The sequence below is a fragment of the Hypanus sabinus genome, chromosome 4 (genome assembly GCF_030144855.1).
Source record: "Hypanus sabinus isolate sHypSab1 chromosome 4, sHypSab1.hap1, whole genome shotgun sequence".
NCBI lineage: Eukaryota > Metazoa > Chordata > Chondrichthyes > Myliobatiformes > Dasyatidae > Hypanus > Hypanus sabinus.
The window spans coordinates 83826468-83850150 of record NC_082709.1 but is presented as its reverse complement, the minus strand read 5'-3'; the positions used below and the strand labels follow the sequence as shown (position 1 = coordinate 83850150).

The following is a 23683-nucleotide window of genomic DNA, read 5'->3' as shown; positions in this document are numbered from 1 at the left end:
AAAATGGTGTTGAAATCTGACCATTTGTAACTACTTTAGCTTGAAGATTAGTATTTAAGGTTTTAATCCATTGTATAAAAGATTTTCCTAACTCATATTTTTCCAATACCTTAAATAAAAAATCCCATTCCAATCTATCAAATGCTTTTTCTGCATCCAAAGCAACTGCCACACTCATTTCCTCTCTTTTTTGTGCCAAATGAATTATACTAAGTAACTGGGTTATATTATCCATTGATTGTCTGTTTTTAATAAAACCTGTTTGATCCATATGTATTAATTTTGGTAAATGTTTAGATATTCTATTAGATAAAATTTTTGCTATTATTTTATAATCTGTATTCAACAAAGAAATAGGTCTATATGATGTTAGTTTTAAAGGATCTCTATCTTTTTTTGGCAATACAGTTATGATCGCTGTTAAAAAAGATTGTGGGAGTTTATGCATTCTTTCCACTTGGTATATTAATTCCATAAAAGGAGGAATTAATAAATCTTTAAATTTTTTATAAAATTCAGGAGGAAAACCATCTTCTCCTGGGGATTTATTACTCTGAAGTGATCCTAAAGCTTCTTCAACCTCTTTTAATGTCAAGGGCATATCTAATCCTTTCTGTTCTTCCAAATTTAATTTTGGAAGGGTTATTTGTGATAAAAATTTATCTATCTCAGCAATCTTATTTTGTGATTCTGATTGATATAGTTCAGTATAAATTTTTTTTAAAGTTTCATTAATTTCTAAAGGTTTAGAAGTAACCTTATTTACACTTGTTCTAATTGCATTTATTGTTTTAGAAGCCTGTTCTGTTTTCAGCTGCCAAGCAAGAATTTTATGTGATCTTTCACCTAATTCGTAATATTTCTGTTTAGTTCTCATAATTACTTTTTCTGTACGATATGTTTGGAGTGTATTGTATTGTAGTTTTTTATTAACAAGTTGTCTTCATTTTTCTTCTGTCATATATCTTTGAGATTCTTTTTCTAACTTTATGATATCTTTTTCTAATTGATCTATTTCTGCTGTGTATTCCTTCTTAATTTTAGATGTATAACTTATAACCTGACCCCTTAAATATGCTTTCATTGCTTCCCATAATACAATTTTATCCTCAACTGAATGTAAATTTGTATCCAAAAAAATTGAATCTGTTTTTTCATAAAGTCACAAAAATCTTGACGTTTTAATAAAATTGAATTAAATCTCCATCTATAAATCGATTCCTCCTTATCCATCATTATCATTGTCATTATCAAGGGGGAATGATCTGACAGTATTCTTGCTTTATATTCCACACTTTTCACTCTATCTTGAATAGTTTTTGATAATAAAAAAAAATCAATCTTTGAGTAAGTTTTATGTCTATTTGAATAAAATGAATAATCTCTTTCTCTTGGATTAATTTTCCTCCATATATCAATCAGGTTTAAATCTTTCATTAATGATAAAGTTAGTTTTATTACTTTTGATTTTGTAGCAATTTTAGTTGACCTATTCAAAACTGGATCTAAACAAAAATTAAAATCTCCACCTATTAATATTTTATCATGTGCATCAACCAAGTTCAAAAAAACTTCTTGTATGAATTTTGCATCATTTTCATTTGGTGCATAAATGTTCATAAAAGTCCATAATTCTGAAAAAAATTGACAATGTATAATCACATATCTCCCCCCAGAATCAATTATTACATTTTGTATTTTAATTGGTAAAGATTTATTAACCAAAATTGCAACTCCTCTCGATTTTGAATTAAATGAAGCCGCAATGACATTTCCAACCCAATCCCTCTTTAATTTCTTATGTTCTGTTTCTGTTAAATCTGTTTCTTGTAAAAAAGCTATATCTCCTTTCAGTTTCTTAATATGTGTTAAAACTCTTTTTCTTTTCACAGGTCCATTAATTCCATTAACATTAAAACTTAAAAAATTAAGTAAATTAATCATTCATAATACCTTGGGAACTCTTTAAAATTCTCCATGTTGCTATGTGTCTCTCCCCAACCATCCAGGCAAAAAAGAAGAAAAATAGAAGAAAGATAACTAATATATAAGAAAAAAAACAAAGTACCCCCCCCACTAATGTTGCGAATAAAAAGAACACAACATTACCCCCCCCCCATTTTACGGGTCATGGCAATCGCCATGATTGTACACGTGAAACTCGCAGCCATCGATCAGGAGCTCCTCTAGCTCCCCCGCAAAAAAAAAAGAAAATGTATTAGTGAAGAAAAAAATAATTAATGTCTCTACTCCCAATTAATACTCCTCAACTATTTTTTTAATATAAATGTCCATCAAGTCCAACCTTGTTACAGTCTTCATCATTAGTCCATTTCATTTCTATAATTCTTTACTTCTTCGTGGACATCAGGTAATTCTATTGGCTGGGTAGCTCAATAAAAATTTATAGCCTTTTCCCATAAAGATTTTTTCACTGGATTAAATTCCTTCCGCCTCCTCAGAAGATTGTAACTTATGTCTGGATTAAAAAAACCTCTTTTCCCTCTTATTATCAATGGCCCATTTCTCTTTTTAGCACCTTGGATAGCTGCCTTCAAGATCATTTCTTTATCTTGGTACCTTAAACATTTTATCAAAATTGATCTTGGATTTTGATCTTGTTGAGGTTTTGGTCTTATAGCTCTGTGTGCTCTTTCAATTTCAATTACTTGGCTTCCTTCTTTCATTTCTAACATTTTTGGAATCCATTCTTGGAAGAATTTTATTGGATTTTCTCACTCTGTACCTTCCATAAGACCAACAATTTTGATATTATTTCATCTACTAGAGTTTTCAAGCGCATCTATTTTTTCCAACATCCGTTTTCTTTCTATTGTCCAGGCAAGATTATTGTCTTCTATCTTATCTATTCTTTCAGTCTTTTCTTCCACTTTTAATTCCATCTCTTTAACTTTATTATCCATCTTCTTTTGTTTTTCCACCACATTATCGAGTTTATTCTGCATCCTTCTTATAGCTTTTAATTCGTTCGTCATATATATCAGGATATCTTTTATGTCTCCTTTAATCTCTTCCTTCTTTTCCTCTTCTTCTTCCTCTGAGTTTCCCAAAGAGTCTGATTCCACTTCCGATTCACTTCCAACCGTAGTTAGGATTTGTAGTTTTGTTAATATCTGTTCATGCATACTTTCGTGCATGCGTTGTTATTGCCGTTTCTTCTTGGAGACCGCCGACATTGCTGCAACTTCCGGTCCCGCATCATCAAAAGTGCCATGCACTTCACCGGGAGGAGATCCAACTTGAGTCCAAGGCTTCACCGAGACGGTTAGGCCTTTTTCCCCGCCGATTTGCGCAGTCTTCGAAGTAGTAGCTTTCTTCTGTTTCAGTTTAGAAGCCATATCTAAAAATAATCCTGAGTTACTTATAAATAGTTTCTAGTAGATATTTGTTAAATCTTCTTCATTTAAACCTTATTTTATTACTTTTTACGAGGGAGCTGGATTCCCAATGTCTCGACCCTACGTCATCACGTAACCCCCCCCCCCAAAATGTGGACTTTGAAACGAAGGGGGAGAACACGTTGGACCTGGTTTACACAAACATCCCCGACTCGTACCGGGCAGAGCCCCTCCCCCACCTCGGATACTCAGACCACATCTCTGCTATGCTAATCCCAGCATTCAGGCCACTGGTCAGGCGCTCCAGACCAGTTCAGAAGCAGGTGAAAACCTGGCCAGCAGGAGCCAACTCTGCTCTTCAAGACTGCTTTGAGAACACTGACCGGCACATGTTCAGGGAGGCTGCAACCGATGGAGTACCAACTTAGAGGAGTACACAGCATCAGTGACCAGCTACATCAGCAAGTGCATTGATGATGTTCCTCTGTCCAAGACCATCACTACACGCGCCAACCAGAAGCCATGGATGACCGCAGAGGTGCGTGCGCTGCTGTGGTCCCACGACTCCGCCTTCAGAGCAGGCGACAAGGCAGCTTTAACAACAGCAAGGCCCAAGCTGTCCCGAGCCATCAGAGGGGCAAAGCGTGCACATGCCCAGCTAATCCACAGTTACTTCCAGGACAGCGGTGACACGCGGCGCATGTGGAAGGGCATCCAGGACATCACCAGTTATCAGACAACATCACCTGACTGTGCAGGTGATGCCTTCCTCCCAGATGCGCTGAATAACTTCTACGCCCGATTTGAGGCGGAAAATGATGTGGCGGCGAGGAAGTCCACACCTCCTGCGAATGACCAGGTGCTGTGTCACTCCGTGGCCGACATGAGAAGGACCCTGTGCAGGGTCAACCCACGAAAGGCTGCTGGACCAGACAACATCCCTGGTAGAGTGCTCAGAGGATGTGCAGACCAGCTAGCAGATGTTCTCACTGACATCTTCAACATCTCCCTGAGCAGCGTCACCGTTCCAACGTGCTTCAAGGCCGCTACCATCGTCCCCGTGCCGAAGAAGTCTTCAGTGTCCTGCCTAAATGACTACCGTCCCATTGCACTTACATCCATCATCATGAAGTGTTTCGAGAGGCTCGTCATGAGGCATATCAAGACCCTGCTGCCCCCCTCACTGGACCTCCTGCAGTTTGCGTACTGTCCCAACCACTCAACAGATGACGCCATTGCCACCACCCTCCACCTGGCCCTAAACAACCTGGACAAAAAAGACACATACGTTCGAATACTGTTCTTAGACTTCAGTTCAGCATTCAACACTATCATCCCTCAGAAACTGAATGGAAAGCTGAGCCTACTGGGCCTGAACACCTCCCTCTGCAACTGGATCCTAGACTTCCTGACTGGAAGACCTCAGGCAGTCCGGATCGGGAGCAGCATCTCCAACACCATCACACTGAGCCTGGGGGCTCCCCAGGGCTGTGTGCTCAGTCCACTGCTGTTCACTCTGCTGACCCATGACTGTGCTGCAACACACAGCTCGAACCACATCATCAAGTTCGCCAATGACATGACTGTGGTGGATCTCATTAGCAAGAACGATGAATCAGCATACAGAGAGGAGATGCAGCGGCTAACAGACTGGTGCAGAGCCAACAACCTGTCTCTTAACGTGAACAAAACAAAAGAGATGGTTGTTGACTTCAGGAGGGCACGGAGTGACTATACCCCACTGAACATCGACAGCTCCTCGGTAGAGGTCGTAAAGATCACCAAATTTCTTGGTGTTCACCTGACAGGGAATCTCACCTGGTCCATCAACACCAGCTCCATAGCAAAGAAAGCCCAGCACCGTCTCTACTTTTTGCGAAGGCTGAGGAAAGTCCATCTCCCACACCCCCCCCCCCCCACCATCCTGATCACGTTCTACAGGGGTTGTATTGAGAGCATCCTGAGCAGCTGCATCACTGCCTGGTTCGGAAATTGTACCATCTCGGATCGCAAGACCCTGCAGCAGATAGTGAGGTCAGCTGAGAAGATCATCGGGGTCTCTCTTCCAGCCAGCACGGACATTTACACTACACGCTGCATCCGCAAAGGAAACAGCATTATGAAGGACCCCATGCACCCCTCATACAATCCCTTCTCCCTCCTGCCGTCTGGGAAAAGGCTCCGAAGCATTTGGGCTCTCACAACCAGACTATGTAATTGTTTCTTCCCCCAAGCTATCAGACTCCTCAACACCCAAAGCCTGAACTGACACCTTGCCCTATTGTCCTGTTTATTATTTTATTGTAATGCCGGTACTGTTTTTGTGCACTTTATGCAACCCAGTGTAGGTCTGTAGTCTAGTATAGCTTTCTCTGTGTTTTTGTTATTACATAGTTCAGTCTAGTTTTTTGTACTGTTTCATGTAACACCACGGTCCTGAAAAACGTTGTCTCATTTTTACTATGCACTGTACCAGCAGTTATGGTCGAAATGACAATAAAAATGACGACTTGACTTGACTTGAAATCAGCCATGGATCAATTGGGGAGGCAAACTTGATGGGCCAAATGGCCTAATTCTGCTCCTACGTCTATGTTGCCCCAGATTCTGCAATCTCTTGCATCTCCATGTACTGTTCTATATTCTAGGATTGGAAACTAGGGTAAAATGTGGGAACGAATTGCTATGGACAGGCCGAATATTGAAGAGTTAAAACAGGACAGACTATTGCAATGATAACATCACTAGTGAATGGCCTGTCATGGGATGTACTGACACAGCCTTCATGCCAGCAGATGGACATGACTTTGTCTTGCTGCTTTTGACATTCAGCCTGTTTTTAGTTCATCAATCCATTTCTAAATGGAATTTTTTCCAACAATTAGCAACAGGAGAGAACACAGCAGCAGGAGTCGCAAATTGATTATTGAAGGCCCAGGCTGCGGAGTGTAAACCTCTTTTGAACTCTTTCCAAAGCCTCAGCACCCTTCCTATAATGGTGTGACCAGAACTGTGTGCAATACTCCAGACGCAGCCTAACCAGAGTTTGATAAAGCTGTAACATAACTTCCTGACTTTTGAACTCAGAGCCTCATCTAATAAAGACAATCATGCCATATGCATTCTTAAGCACCCTGTGTAGCCACTGACAGGGAGCTATGAACTTGGACCCCAAGATACCTCTGCTCGTCAAAACTGTTAAAGGTCTCTTTACATTTGCTACCAAGTTGCAACACTTAACATTTGCCAGGGTAAAGCTCCATCTGCCATTTCTCTGCCCATCTCTGCAGCTGACCTATAACCCACTGTATTCTTTGCCAATCTTCTACACTATCTTTATATCATCTGCAAACTTACTAACCCATTGATCTATATTTTCATCCACGTCATTGAAACACATCACAGACAGCAGAGGTCCCTGATCACAGACCTCCAGCTGGAATAAGTCCCTTAAACCACCACCCTCCATCTTCCGTAGGCAAGCCAGTTCTGAATCCATACAGCCAATTCACCATGGACTCTATACTGTACATCTTAATCTTCTGATAGAGCCTCTCATGAGGACCTTGTCAAACACCTTACTAAACTCCATGTAGACAACATCCACTGCTCAACTTTCATCAACCACCCTCATCACCTTATCAAAAACTCAATTAGTTAGCACAACATGACTTGCCCCATACAAAGTCATGCTGGCACTCCTGATTAGCCCATGGTTTTCCAAATTCTCATTAATCCTATTCCTCAGAATTCTCTCCAGTAACTTCCCTACCACTGATGCAAGAATCACCAGTCTATGGTTCCTAGGATTATCCCTGGTGCACTTACTGAGAAACAGAACAACATTAGCTACTCGCCTGTGGCTACAGAGGATAGAAGATATCGGTCAAAGACCCACCAATCTCACCTCTTGCTTCACTTCATACTTCTCTGGATTGAACTCTATCTGCCACATCTTAGCTGAGGTCTGCATCCTATCAATATCCCATTATAACCCACAACAACCTTCTACGCTGTCCATACCATCACTAACCTTCATGTCATCATGAAACTTACTAACCTACCCTTCCACTTCCTCATTCAAGTCAGGAAGGGTACAGACAGAGCATAGAGTGTCAGAGGAGAAAGGAACCAGAAGAATGAAATTGTTTGGCAAAAGTGCCATGAGGCATATAGTTTGTTTTAACAGAGAGTGTGTGGTAATTGGTAATTGCTATATTACTGTCACAGGTACCAAGATAAAAGGTTTTGTTTGCATGTCGTTAAGAAAAATTGGTCTGTAGGTCAAAGAGAGCTTTATTTGTCACATCAAAACATAAAATTTAAGAATGTTGCGGTAGTATAGTGTTTAGCACAACACTTTACAGTACCAGTGACCGGGGTCAATTCCCATCACACAGAAGGGTAGTGTGTAGCACAATGATTTACAGCACTAGTGACCCAAGTTCAATTCCCATCACATGGTAGGGTAGAGGTAAGCACAACACTTTACAGCACCAGCAATGTATTACAGTACCAGTGACCCAGGTTCAATTCCCGCTGCTGCCTGTAAGGAGTTTGTATGTTCTCCCTATGACTATGTGGGTTTCCAAAAAAGTAATTGGTCATTGTAAATCGTCTCTTCATTAGGCTAGGGTTAAATCAAGGAATTACTGGGTGGTGCAGTTTGGAGGGCTGGAAGGGCTTACTCTGTGCTATACCTCAATAAAATTTTAAAAAAACATGAAGTGTAATGTGTTAAAAAACATAAAGTGTAATGTGTTAAGTAAATCAGCGAGGATTGTGCTGGGAGCAGCCCCCAAGTACCTCCATGCTTCTGTCACCAACATATGATGCCCACAAGTTACTAACCTTAATCTGTACTACTTTAGATTGTGGGAGGAAAGCGGAACACCCAAAGGAAGCCCACACCATCACGGAGAGAATATACCAACTCTTTACAGACAGCGGCAGGAATCGAACACTGATCAGTGACTGCTGGCGCTGTAAAGCAATTGTGCTAACCACTACACTACTATTCCACCACCATTACATCAATCAGTACATTGAGGTCATATAAAAGGGGAAAAGATGCAACGTAAGGGGTCTGAAAAGCACAGCTCGGGCAGAGATTTCAAATGGAAGCTTGGTAAATCCAGAGTGATGGAAAGAGGGTGGAAGAATCAGAGAAGTCAGGTAAGTAGTCAGCTCTCAACAAACTATGTGCTTCCATCTGTTCTGAAATCATTCTGTGACACTGGTCACCACTTTTCAGGAAGCATGTGAGGGCTCTGGGGAGGTGAAAGATGACTCATTGAGTTGTTGCCAGGGATACAAAGATAAGCGGAGGAGCAGGTCGTGAGCCTGCAGAATAACTTGGATGGATTGGGAAAATGGGCAAAGGAGTGGCAGATAGAATACAGTGTCGGGAAGTGTGTATTTAAAGGAGAGGCTTATAGTTTCATGAATAGTAAAGATGTCAGGAGAAGGCAGAAGAATGGGGTTGAGAGGGGCAATAAGCCTTGGTTAAATGGCATGGCAGACTTGATGGTTGATGTCCTAACTCTCCTCCTATGTCTTATGGTGTTATGGTCTTATGGATAGAGATTCTTAGTTATGTAAGAGATTGTCCACACTATGTCACTTGCTTCGGAAATTTCACTATGATGTGTAAGAATTTCTGGGGAGGGTAAATTGGATGGAGATGCTTCTCAGAGGAGGGATCAATAATCAGATGGCACAGAGTTAATTGGTTAGAGAATTAACGGAAAATGGTCAATGTGTGTTGGCTTCTGAAAACTCATTGGCTGAAAGGTTGCTGCAGGCTGCAACCCCATCACTGTAAAACATAAACACAAGAGATTCTACAGATGCTGGAAATCTTGAACACAAACACACACACACACACACACACACACACACAGAGTTGGGAGGCAGAGCAAAGTTAAGATGGCACTAAACAGTAACTCCTTCGCTTGCATCTTTGGAAATAGCTGTATTTCCATCTTTGATATCTTTATTTTTCCCTTTCAGGGTTCGTTTGAAGACCCTGACCTGGACTTCAGTTCTTTGTGGGAATGGGACCCGCTCTCAGGGTTCTAGGACTGGCGGTTGTTCGGCACACCAAAGGCTCAATCTGAGAGTCTGGTTCGAATTCGGAGAACTAAGGTCTTGGGGCTCCGGAGACGGACGGATCAAGGGCCGGTGTCACAGTAGGAGACCCGTGTATCATTGGGGGAGTTGGGATATCTCCCGTGGGCCCGAAGTCTCAGAATCTTTGTGATCTTCAAGCAGCGAGCTTGAAAAAATGACATAATGGACTTTTAACATCATAAACCAGTGAGTTGCTTGTTATATCTCCCAGCTTGCTGGGAAAATGGAGACACATCGTTCTCCCTTATTGGGAAGAGAGAGAGAGAGAGAGAGAGAGAGAGAGAGAGAGAGAGAGAGAGAGAGAGAGAGAGAGAGAGAGAGAGAGAGAGAGAGAGAGAGAGAGAGAGAGAGAGAGAGAGAGAGAGAGAGCCTGTGGTATGTCGAATACCAGGTGAAAGGTGAAGTCTTTGGGGTAACTGCAAGTCTGTGTCGTTGCTGTTGGTTTGCTCACGCTGAGTGCTCGTTGGCCGTGTCAATGCTTTTTTTTGCTGGTGGGGTAAGTGAGGTTGTTGCTTGCTGCCGCTTACATGTGGGAGGGAGGGGAGCTGGAGGGGGGGACTTTGGGGTTCTTTCGTTTATCTGTCGTTCATTCTTTGGGGCACTTCTCTGTTTCCGTGGATGTTTGTGAAGAAAAAGCATTTCAGGATGTATATTGTATACATTTCTCTGATATTAAATTGAACCTTTGAACACACAGTGCTGAATGAACTCAGCAGGTCAGGTAGCATCTATGAAGAGGAATGAACAGGCAACTGAGACCCTTTCTCAGGAATGGGTCAGCTCCTGTGGGAGAGGATGGGAAAGGATGTGCAAACCGTATATCTGTTTCCCAATAAAGACACGTGTGTGTGCACATACATACAGTAATACACATGTGCACAGATACACACATGATTGACACAGCAGGCAGACACATGCTACACACACCTATGTACATATGTGCGACATTCATAAATGTGTGTGTACTCACATCTAAACATGCATGCATACAAATGTCAACACACATGTTCGCATATATATAAACATACATATATGTACACAAGTGAATATATGTACACACTCACATACATGATGCGCATACCCAGAGATACCTGCATACACATTGAGTCACTCTACTGCACCAGTAATTACATGCTAATGCACGCATATATACCGTCACATGTGCACACAAAATCCACTATTCCCATTTGGACAGATACGTACATACAAAGATGTACTGTACACATTCAGATGTGTGTGCACTAACAATCGTGTACACGTGACCACAACCCTGAGTGGTCCCTTCACCATCTCCTTCATCTAATACCCGATGGCAATGAGCTGTCATTTACAGTCTCACTCAGTGAGTGCAAATCAATATCACCAATACACGCATCTATGAGTCAACAACATCCATGTGATAGAGTGGGGGGAGAGAGATAGAGAAGGCAGGGAGAGAGACCTACAGATACAGATAGAGAGAGCAGGAGGGGAGAGAGAGAAGGAAGAATGAGAAAAGAAGAGAGGATGTGAAAGTGAGAGAGGAAAGTACAGAAAGAGTGAGTGAGTTAGAGAGAGGGAGATGGGAGAAATGGGAGGCAGAAGAGAATGAGAGAGAGAGAAAAAAGGAGAATGGGAATGGAGAGAGTGAGGGGGGAGAGAGTGAGAGGGGATGAGGAGAGAGAGTGAGGAAGGGAGGAAGAAAAAAGAGACACAGGGTGGGAGAGAAGGAGATAGCCATAATCTCCCAATAGAAGAGGTAACGAATGCTCTGGGTGGATGGAGGGCTGATCAAGCAGCTGTTTTGCCCTGCGAAGTTGGCCTGACAGAGTTGGAGCTGCCTTCATCTAGGCAAATGGAAAGCATTCCATCACACTTTTGCCTTGTACTTTGTAGACAATGGAAAGGCATTGGGGAGTCACTCATAGACAGGACCCCCAGCCTTGGACCTATTCTTGTAGCCACAGTAGTTATGTGGCTGTTCCGGTTGTCTTTCTGGTCAGTGGTAACCCTGGGATGTTGGTGGTGTTGAGCTGAATGATTGAAATGTCATTGAATGTCAAGGGTAGGTCTATTCACTTGAGGTCAATACCAAGTACTTAGGTGGTGAAACATAACCCTCTATTTATCAACTCATGCCTATATGCTAACCAGGTCTTGTGGATGCAGGCAGTTACAAACAAATTTAGGCTATTCGGCCCATTGAGTTTGCTCTGCCATTTGATCATGGCTTTATTATTTTCCCGCTCAACCTCATTCTCCTGCCTCTTCCCCATAACCTTTGACACCCTCACTCAAGAACCTATCAACCTCTGTTTTAATGTCTAGGCATCTCCTCTTAGGGATGAGGCCTAGAACCACTCACAGTACTCAAAACAGAATCGAACATTATGCAATCAGCAATGAATATCTCCACTCACAAAGCAGATGGAGTTTAGGACATTGAACACTGTAGGAGAGACCTCCCATAGACTATTTTAATAAATGAGGAGCAAATTCATAAATCAGAGGTGCAAAGGGACTTGGGAGTCCTAGTGCAGGATTCCCTAAAGGTTAACTCGCAAGTTGAGATGGCAGTAAGGAAGGCAGATACAATGGTGGCATTTATTTCAAGAGGACTAGAATATAAAAACAAGGATGTAATGCTGAGGCTTTATCAGGCATTGGTCAGATCACTTTTGCAGTATTGTGAGCAGTTTTGAGCTCCATGTTCAAGAAAGGATGTCTAATCTTTAAAGCAGAGATTGATAGGATCTTGACTGAGGATGTTGAAGGTTATGGGGAGAAGGCAGGAGAATGGGTTGAGAGGCAAAATAAAAGTGCCCTGATGGAATGGTACAGCAGGCTCGATGGGGATGAATGGTCATACGACTCAGAGGTCTGACCACTAACAAACTCAGCCATTTTACAAGGTATAATACCACTGGAGTGGTTTCCCTTTGTTATCCATTTATAGCAGGTTTCCTTCATGCCTCACCCAAAGCTCCTTTGATTTGGGGATTTATGAGTACATTGCCCCAGGACCAGAGATTGGACAGTCTAGAACTATATTCATAGAAACATAGAAGACCTATAGCACAATACAGGCCCTTTGGCCCACAAAGTTGTGCCAAACATGTCCCTACCTTAGAAATTACTAGGGTTACCCATATCCCTCTATTTTTCTAAGCTCCATGTACCCATTGTAAACTCTCTTAAAAGACCCTATTGTACCTGCCTCCACCACCATTGCCTGCAGTCCATTCCACGCATGTAAAAAACTTAACCCTGATATCTCCTCTGTACCTACTCCCCAGCACCTTAAAGCCATGCCCTCTTGTGGCAGCCATTTCAACCTTGGGAAAAAGCCTCTGACTATCCACACGATCAATGCCTCTCATCATCTTATACCCCTCTATCAGGTCACCTTTCATCCTCCACCGCTCCAAGGAGAAAAGGCTGAGTTCACTCAACCTGTTTTCATAAGGCATACTCCCCAATCCTTGGACCATAGGAGACTGAGGGGTGACCATACAGAGGTGTATAAAATCATGAGAGGCAGAGATAGGGTGAAGACATTCAGTCTTTCTCCCAAGGCCAGGTAAGCAATAACTAGAGAGCACAGGTTTAAAGTGGGAGGGGAAAGATTTTCAAATGGACCTGAAGGCAATGCTTTCACACAGAGGGTGGCAGATTTGTGGAATGTGATGCCAGTGGAAGTGGTTGAGGCAGGTGAAATAACAACATTTCAAAGGCATTGGACAGGTACATGGATAGGAAAGGTTTAGAGAGAGAAGGCAAAACGCAGGCAATTAGGACTGCTTTAGATGGGAAATTTGGTTGGCGTGGACAATTTGGGCCAAATGGCCTGCTGTGTGCTGAATGACTCTACGTCAAGGACCATTGGTCTCAAAACATCTCCACAATTCAGAGCTTCTGGCCCTGTTTAGATCAAGACTCAGATGAAGTCTGAAGCTGAATGTTCTCGCCAACTTTAGGCAGCACAGTAGCATAGCTTTCAGTGTAACGCTATTACAGTGTCAACAACCCAGGTTGATTTCCCCCATCGTCTGTAAGAAGCTTGTATGTTCTCTCCATAATCACGTACGTATTCTCCAGGTGCTCCAGTTCCAAAGGTGTCCGGGTCAATAAGTTAATTGGGCCTGTTACTCTCAAGTATATAAAAAAAAACTATCCCAACAAGGCATCAGCAAGCAAGTTACCCTGTCATTAGTCCCTTTGCCATGGTGGTGCAAGCCCACCATCAAGAACACACATCTTCAAGAGGCAGTGCCTGAGGAGCAAGGCTCAACTTCTTATTTCTCCCTCCCCTGTCTGTGACATTTACTAGGGGCATTGTAGACGAAGGGCCCGAGGCATTGTTGAGGATCCCTACCACCCATCCCACCATCTTTTTGACCCTCTACTGTCAGGGAGGAGGTACAGGAGCATCAGAACTAGGACTACCAGACTGTGTAACAGCTTCCTCCCCCAGTCCGCAAGACTAAAGAATACCCTGCCACCACTGAGGTCTCATCACTAAGACAGTTTGCTGTTTACCTGTGCTGGGCACAACATGCACTTTGAATTATATTTTATTAACTCATTCGTGGTAATATTTTGTTCTATGTGTTGTGTGTGATATGTAGGTACACTGTGGTCCAGAGAAACGTCATTTTGTTTGGTTGCTTGGATGACCATAAACTTGAACTTGAACTTACTTGCCATTTACATTTATATGTTTTAGGAATTTGCATTGGTGTTTTAGACGGGGCATGACATGCAACAAAAAACAATAACATTCACCAAATATGAAGAATAAAGAATTATATATTAATAGTTCTTTTAAAATGGAAACGGTAGAGGTTAAAGGACAGATATAGAGTAAAATATGCATACATAAATGAATAAAGATCAGGCATGTATTTACAGTGTGAACGTTATAAAAAGTGGTTAGTGTTTACAGAGCATCACTAAGGGGCCTCACTATCCAGGACATGTTCCCTTGCACCAGAGACTGAAGACCCACACTCAATGATTTAGGAACTGCTTCTTCCCCTCCACCATCAGATTTCTGAATGGTCCATAAAATAGTAGTGGTGTAATTAAGCAGTCGAGTATGATATCATTCCCTTAATGAAGAATGCCTGAGCGTGACTTTGTTTAATGTGGAGAAGATGATGAATGGGCAGCTACCACACAGGACAGATCGGGGTCAGGGTCCAGCGACATGCAGGGCAAGACGAGTGAGGACCCTTTACTGCCATCGTGATATGTCATCATCTTCCATCAGCTCTACCATAGAGGTCTTGGCTGGATGGTTCTTTATCTGGAACCTCCCCCTTCACCTTACCACTACCAGGAACTAAGCTCTAGACAGCATCGCTGTAAAGGTCTCAGGAATTTACAAGCCTCTCCACCACGACAAGGTGACAACGTTTGGAGAAGGGTGGTATATGAACCCATGAACACTACCTTGTCAACACGAGTGAATCTGCAGATGCTGGAAATAAATAAAAACACAAAATGCTGGCAGAATTCAGCAGGTCAGACACCGTCTATGGCTACCTCCTCCCATAGATGCTGTCTGGCCTGCTGAGTTCTGCCAGCATTTTGTGTTTTTAACACTACCTTGTTATTTTTTTTGCATTATTTATTATTTATAGTAAAATGTTGTCTTTACATATTACTGCTGCCAAAAAGCAACGTAAGAGCCCCCTCCGTTGGTCAGGATCAACCTTGGATATTGTGTCCTAGCTGTCAGAGCTGGAATGCAAGCCAGGGCTGTACGATATGGAGAGCAAGCTGTTGCCCATGCAGCAGGCTCCCCCTCTCCATGCAGCTGATGAATCCAAACGAGCAGCAGAGTTTGGCACCAGAGCCAACGCAGGATTTCCAGTCAGCGCTGAACTCAACATAAGGACTTCAGCTCCGGAGTTTCCCTTGGGGTTTACTCCCGAAGCCTTTCCCAGCAGTGGGTACAGTCGCAATGCAGCAGGGGTTTCTGAGATCAGAGTTTCCCTGGATGAGCTGCCAACCACGGTGGACAAGTCACGTCAGATAAGACACTGATGCTAAACCTGATTCTGATTGTGCTGGCATTCCCTCTATGCACAGATCACAATTACATTGAGAGTTGGAGTCTGAATACCCTTCATCAATACTGTGATTAGGTTATGGTTAAATCTGTGTTGATAGGGGTTGCTGAGAGGTGTGGTTTGAAGGGCCGGAAGGGCCTAATCAGTCTTGTTTCTCTAAATAGATAAAAATAACTCAGCCCCTCTGGTCCAGGCAGCATTCTCGTAAATCTTTTCTGTACTGTTTCCAGATTAACCACATCTTCCCTATAATAGGGTGACACAAACTGTACACATTACTCCAAGTGCAGCCTCACCAGCAACATGTTCAATGCAACATACAGTAATGTCTCAACTCCTACACTCAATGAGCCGACAGTGAAGGCCAGCGTACTAAATGCCGTTTTCACCACTGGAGATATCACTTTCAATGCTGTATGAACCTATGAGAGTCCTAGAGTCATACAGCCTGGAAACTGTTCAGACAACTGACGGCATAGGTGAAGAGGCTGTTCCTAAAATGCATCTTCAGGCTCCTGTACTTCCTCCCAAATGGTAGTCATGCCGAGTGGTGGGGGTCCTTAAAGATGGACATTGCCTTCCTGAGGCTCAACCTTTTGAAGATGTCCTTAATGGTGGGGAGGCTCGTGCCCGTGATGGAGCTGGCTGAGTCTACAGCCCTTTGTAGCTTTTTCTGGTCCTGTGCATTGGAGCGTCCACACTAGACGTTGATGCAACCAGTCAGAATGTTCTCCGCACTACATCTGTAGAAATTTGCCAGAGTTTTTGGTGACAAATGAAATCTCCTCAAATCCTGATGAAATAGAGCCTCTGTTGTGTCTTCTTCATGATTGCATCAATGGACAGATCCCTGGAGATGTTTAAAACTACTCACCCTTTTCATCGCTGACCCCTCAATGAGACAGCTCACCTTTCTAAACCCATGTCCTCTAGTTCTTGATTTCCCATTTCTGGGAAAATGACTACACACATTCACCCATCTAAGCTTCTCATAAATGTATACACCTCTATAATTCACATCTTATTGCTATATGTTCCAATGAATAAAGTCCTAATCTGCTTCCATAATCACTCCCTAGGGTCCCGGCAACATCCTCATAATATCCCCGACACTCTTTCTAGCTTAATGCTATCTTTCCTCTAGCAGGAAGGAGTGTTTGATAGCTCTGACCCTGTACTCGCTGGACTTTAGATGTATGAGGGGGAATTGCATTGAAACTATTGAATATTGAAAGACCTAGATAGAGTGGATGTTTCCAATAGTGGGAGAGTCCCAGGTAGATGCAAGGGGCACAAATTCAGAATAGAAGGAGTGTTCAAAGGTAGAACAAGGTAGTGTTCAAAAAGTTCAAAGTAAATTTATCAAAGTAAATCAATGGAGAGATATGTCACCATATACTACCCTAAGATTCATTTTCTTGTGAACATTCATAGTAAACACAATGAAATACACACATAAAGAAGGACAAACAATCCTTTACAGACAAACATCCCATTAGAACAGTATTTCTTTAGTCAGAGTGGCGAATATGTGGAATTCATTGCCACAGATGGTTGTGGAGGCAAAGTCTGAGTTAAAGTGAATGCTGATACATTTTTGATTAGTAAGGGCGCCAAAGTTAACAGGGAGAAGACAGAAGGATGGTATTGAGAGGGAAAATAAAGTAGCCATGATAAAAAGGTGGAGCATACTCGATGGGCCACATGGCCTAATTCTTCTCCTATGTCTTATGGTCTTATAATCTTATTATAAAGGATTAAGAATTATATAAAAAGAGGTTAAAGTTGGACATTAAAGGACGGATAAGGAATAAGATGTACATAAATACATGAATGCATGTATGATGTAAACAGTATTATAAAAAGTGGTCTATAGTGTTCACAGTGCAATGCAGTGGTATGTGTAACAAATAGAGGGGGTGGGGAGGTTAACTAGAATGGTCGATCAGATTAATTGCCTAGGGGAAGAAACTTTTAAGATGGTGTAAAGTTTTTGTTTTAATAGCCCCAGAAGGGAGTTTTTGGTAAAGACAGTTTGTAGGGTGGTAGTGTCCTATCTGCTTCTCTGTCTACGGGTGCACAAGAAGACTGGTAAGCATATTATTCAACGATCAGACACCTGTAGTAGCAGGAAGTCACCACTGTGTGGCAGCTTTGAACTGTGTGGGATGGGCAGTGCATGTTAGCGAGCCTGCTGTACGCAGTAGCAGGGTGGTTAAAGTAACACCTTACTGTGCCAGTGATGGGAGTTCAACTCCTGCCACTGCCTGTAAGGAATTTGTATGTTCTCCCTGTGACCATGTGGGTTTCCCCCGGGTTCTCTGGTTTCCTCCCACATGCCAAAGACTGGAGTTAGTGAGTTGAGGGCATGCTATTTTGGTGCCAGAATCATGGTGACGCTGGCAGGCTGGCCCTGAACACATCCTCTGACTGTGTTGGTCATTGACACAAAAATGAAGCATTTCACTGTATGTTTCAATGCACATGTGACAAATAAAGCCAATCTTTAAAAGAGCTTTAATCTTTAAATATAAAGTCACCAACCCCTGGGGCATGGGTACTGAGAATAACATTGGGCTGCCAGGAATAAAAAGAGTCACAGCTTATTAAAAACTCCCGGTTAATCACAGCTGGATACAATGTTCAGTTCCATTATAGATTCACCGGAATGGAAAAACATCAGTTTGTATCACACACAAAATGCTGGAGGAACTCAGCAAGTAAGGAAGCATCTCTGGAGGGGAATAAACAGTCAACATTTTGGGCTGAGACCCTTCATACACTAGCTTAGATAGCATGGATGAGTTGGGCCGAAGGTCCTACTTTCATACTGTATGACTGTATGACACATGACTATATATGCTCCACTTATATTTTTTTAAAAAGCTTTGAAAAGAAGCATGCATTGTAGTCCTGATGAAGGGACTCAGCCCGAAATATTGACTGTTCATTCCCCTCCATGGATGCTGCCTGACCTACTGAGTGCCTCCAGCATTTTATGTGTGTTGCTCTGGATTTCCAGCATCTGCAGAATCTCCCACCTTATGTCTCTTCAAGATGTGCCCTCCCTGAAGTTTAAATTTTCTCTTCTATGGATGTTCAGTGAGACCCTCTCTCACTGTTCTCCCTCTGTGATCTCTGCTGCTTTTCAACTATTTGTCCCTTCCAGTTTCTCACTTTGTTCCCCTTCCCTTGCCAGCCACCTTTCCCCTCACCTGGTTTTACCTCTCACCTGCCAGCTTGTATTCCTTCAAATTCTGACTATATCCTCTTCCTTTCCAGTCCTGATGAAGGGTCTCAGCCTGAAATATTGACTGTTCATTCCCCTCCATGGATGCCCCTTGACCAGCATCTTGTGTGTATCACTCTGGATTTCCAGCATCTGCAGAATCTCATGTGTTTAAGATTAGTTTATGCTGTACAAATTACTTACAGGAAGCTTCTCCATTGTTGTGAAGACAGCTATTAATGGACTCCCAGAGATCATAATCCTCAAAATCAAAAGCAAATTCCTCGAAGTCTTCATTTCCTATAAGCTCAAAAGCTTCGGTGCCAGGAGCCTTGTTCTCATCATCTTCCTCGATGACCATCATCGTGAGTCTGGAGGAGAGTGCTGTCGGGGCACCCGTAACAATGGAGGCAACTCACTAAGTGAGGAAGATGGCTGAGGTGTGGCTCACTGTGGCGTTGTCTGATTTGCCTCACCGTGGTGCAGCCTGATTGGCTTCACTCTGTGACTGACTTTGCCACAGAGGCAGAGAGCGCAGTTAACGAGAGGCGATTCCTCTCTGATGTGCGGACACTGGGACAGCTTTGGATCTGTTTTCCCCTCAGGGTGTTCGATTTCGTTCCATGATGTCAGGCTTAAATCCATATTCTTCTGAGGGAAAGCGATTTAGTGTTCATAACCGGTAACCCTTTGCTAACCAGCAACTATTCAACTGGTTTGTACATAGTAATACAATATAGAAACAGGCCCTTCAGCCTATCCAGTCCATGCCAACCTGATCTTCTGCCTAGTCCAATCCACCTGCACCCAATACCTCTCCCATTCATATACCTATCCAAACTTCTTTAAAATGTCACTATATTGATGACGGCATAAGTGGCAACTTCTGCAGGCAGCCCCCGGCCATCCTTGGGTGTGTTTTTTGTTAACACAGATGACGCATTTCACTGTATGTTTCAATGAATCTGAACCCGCATCCTTTAGCTGGCAACTGATTCCACTCTCGTGCCACCCTCTGAGTGAAGAATTTCCCCTCAGATTCCCTCAAATACATGACCTCTGATGGGTCTTACCCACCCTCAGTGGAAAAAGCCTGATTGTATTTACCTTTCATGATGTTGTATACCATTTTCCCTTCATTCTCCTACACTCTAGGGAATAAAGTCCTAACTTATACAATCTCTTCCCTATAACTCAGGTCCTCAATCCCAGCAACATCCTTGTAAATTTTCTCTGTAATCTTTCAATATTATTGATATCTTTCCGATAGGTAGGTGACCAGAACAATACTCCAAATTAGGCCTCACCAATGTCTTGTACAACTTCATCATTTAGAATATTGGTGAAAATCCTACGGCAAACATGGTTTTCATTTTATCCTTTAATGCAAAAGGTTAAGAAAATTCAGGGTGTTCCCAGTAACCCTCACTGACTTGCACAGGTGCACCATAAAAAGCATCCTATCTGGCTGCAACACTGTTTGGAATGGCATCTGCTTTGCCTGTGACTGCAAGAGCGGTGGACACGGCTCAGCAAATCACGGAAGCCAACCACAGCCCTGTGGAATCTGTCTTCACTTCTCACTGCTTCAGTATCGCAGCCAGACACCATCTACCCCCAACATTCTTTCTTTTCTCCTTTCTCATCAGGCACTGTTATTAGACTCTTGAATTATAAGATTCAAGATGTTATTAGACTCTTGACTCTTGAATTATAAGATGGACCTTTGACCTCACAACCTGCCTCATTATGATCTTGCACCTTATTGTCTGCCTGCACTGCACTTTATCTGTGACTGTAACACTTTATTCTGCACTCTGCTATTGTTTAACATTGTTCCACCTTAATGCACAGTGTAATGAAATTATCTAATAGGATGGTATGCTAAACAAAGCTTTTCTCTGTACCTTGGTACTTGTAACAATAATAAACCAATTTAATTCAACAGTACCTGTAACCCTGGATCTATAGAGCACTACCAGGCAGAAGCAGGCCCTTTGGCCCATCTAGTCTGTGCCAAAGTGCTACTCTACCTAGTCCCTTCAACCCAATCCTGGACCAGAGCTCTTCATACCCTTCTCATCCAAGTACTTATCCAAACTTCTCTTAAATGTTGAACTTAAACTCACATCCCCCTCTTTCACTGGCAGCTCAATCTACACTCACACCACCCTTTGAGTTAAGTTCCCCCTTATATTCCCTTAAATTGTTCACCTTTCACCCGGAATTCATGACTTCTAGTTCTAGTCTCATCAACCTCAGTGGAAAAAGCCTGTTTGCATTTATCCATCTATACCCCTCATAATTTTGCATACCTCTATTAAATCTCCCCTCATTCTCCTACGCTCCAGGGAATAAAGTCCAAATCTATTCATCCTTTCCCCATAACTCAGCTCCTCATGTTCCGGCAACATCATTGTAAATTTTCTTTGTATTCTTTCAATCTAAATGACATCGTTCCTGTGGATAGGTGATGACAAATGCACACAATACTCCTAATTTGACCTCACCAACATCTTATACAACTTTAATGTAACATCCCAACTCTTGCAGTCAATACTCTGAATAATGAAGGCCAATGTGCCAAAAGCTCCCTTTATGACCCTATCTACCTGTGCCAACACTTTCAAGGAAGTATTCCCAGATTCATAATAAATTAATTTACCTAATTAATTCCCCAATATCTGTAACCCTGCATCTTGTACTACCTTGATGTATCCATGTATGGAATTATCTGTCTGGAAGGCAGAAAAACTTTTCACTATGTCTTGGTACATGTGACAATAATAAACCAATATCAATTATTGAAAATAGCTTGGTGGTAGTAGAAGCAGATACATGAGGGAGATTTAAGAAAATCTTTGATAATATCATGGATGATTTAAAAAATGGAAGGTTATGTAGGAGGGAAGAGTTAGATTGATCTTAGAGTAGGCTAAGAGGGCCTGTACTGTGTATTAAACTGTCCTTTATGTTCTATGTTCTATGAAACAGGTTCCAGGAAGAATGAAAATCCCAGTAAAATCTGAGGAAATGTTTGTCTCAACAGGGTGCTAAGGCTCTAGACAAAGAGAGACACACACAAAATGGAGAGAAATAAACAGCTGATGTTTTGTGCCACGACTCTTCATCAGGACCCTGAATCTTGGTCCAAGATGTCGACCTTTTATTCCTCTCCATGGATGCTGCCTGACCTGCTGAAATCCCCAAGCATTTTGTGTGTGTTACTGTGGATTTCCAGCATCTGCAGAATCATTTGTGATTATGATTTGCTCTGGACTAGCTCAATTTCTCACAGTCCAATCCATGGTTTCAGGAGAATGAGAACAAATTTTGAGCTTGTGATGTGGTGTCCCAAGGTGGATTTACTTTAGATTCATTTGTCAGTTTCTGTTAGCAAATTCTCAATATTTTATTAACTTACGTATGGTAATATTTTGTTTTATGTGCCGTGTGTGATGTAAGTTTTATGGGTACACCATAGTCCAGGGGAATGTTGCCTTGTTTAGTTGTACTTATGTACAGTCAGATGACAATAAACTTGACTTTGCACTTTAACCCATTGTTCATGATCATGGAGAGATGTGTTCTTACTTTTCATGTCGTCCAGGTCAACGGTGGCTAACATCTGAGCCTCAGCCTCGTCTGTCGGCACCTTTTGGTACACGGCAGTCCCCAGTGAGGTCATGCTCCCGATACAGACCCGCTCCTGCAGGTTGTAGCTCGTCCTCTGGGCACCTGCCACCCGGTGCACTGACTTCCACTTTCCGTGGCTGTTTGGAGAGATGTCCGGGGAATCCGGGGAAGGTCCCATACAACTGAGGAATAGGCAGAGATAAATTTCAGATGACTGTATAGTCCTTGAGACACTGTGCTGTGCTTGGTTACATTTGTCACCAAAGATTCCAGCAAATTTCTACAGATGTACAGAGGTTCCAGTGCACAGGATAGAAAGAAGTTGTGAGACTTGTAAACTCAGCCAGTCCGTCATGGTCACTAGCTTCCCACCATCAAGGACATCTTCAAAAGGCAATGCCTCAAAAAAAGTGGCATCCATCAGTAAGGACTCCCATCCCCTCTTCTCACTGCTCCCATCAGGTAGGAGCTACAGGTGCCTGGAGACACACACTCAGCTTCTTCCCCTCTGCCATCAGATTTCTGAACAATGAACCCATAAACACCACCTCACTATATTTTTGCACTCAGTTTGCACTACTTATTTATTTTTTATATATTTCTTATTATAATTTATAGAACATATGCTATGCCTTGCACTACACTGTTGCCACAAAACACAAATTTCACGACCTATACCAGTGATAATAAATCTGATTCTGAGTATGACAGAGGAGTCTAAGAGGCTCTTCGAAAGACAGAACTTGTATCAGGTTCTTTATAACTGAAGTACATTGTGAAAATTGTCTCATTGTGACAGCAGTAGAGTGCAAGAAATAAAAATTTCCATAAATTACAGAACTAGATAAATGGATATCATGTAAGCACAAGGCATTACTTTAGTCAGGTGTTTAATTAATAGTTTAATTATCTTGGCACAACAGTGTGGGCTGAGTTGCCTGTTCCTGTGCTGTACTGTTCTATATTCCAATACAGACTCAGTGGCCACTTTATTAGGTAGCCCCTAAACGTAGACACAGAACAGTACAGCACAGGAACAGGCCCTTCGACCCACAAAGTTGTGCTAAGCCAATTAAATTAGTAATCAAATGGCCAACTAAACTAGTCTCTTCTGCCTGCACAATGTCCACATCCTTCCATTTTCCTCACATTCATGTGTCTGTCTAAATGGCTTTTAAAAATCTCAAATACTTCTGCCTCTACCACCACCCAAGCAGTCCTGTACAGTACCTAATAAAGTGGCCACTCAGTGTATGTTCGTGGTCTTCTGC

At 42.4% G+C, this 23683-nt stretch overlaps 1 protein-coding gene across 5 annotated transcripts in view; it reads right to left on the bottom strand.

Annotated features, from left to right (window-relative positions):
• Positions 1 to 23683, bottom strand: part of LOC132392954 (anion exchange protein 3-like) — a 183181-nt gene that overhangs the window by 96613 nt on the left and 62885 nt on the right. For all 5 annotated transcript variants that reach the window (XR_009511696.1, XM_059967578.1, XM_059967577.1 and 2 more), the window contains exon 6: positions 22371 to 22594. Coding sequence is in view for 4 of the 5 variants with exons in the window: in XM_059967578.1 (XP_059823561.1) it covers positions 22371 to 22594 (224 nt within the window). In the remaining variant the exon portion in view is untranslated. The remainder of the gene's footprint in view (positions 1 to 22370; positions 22595 to 23683) is intronic.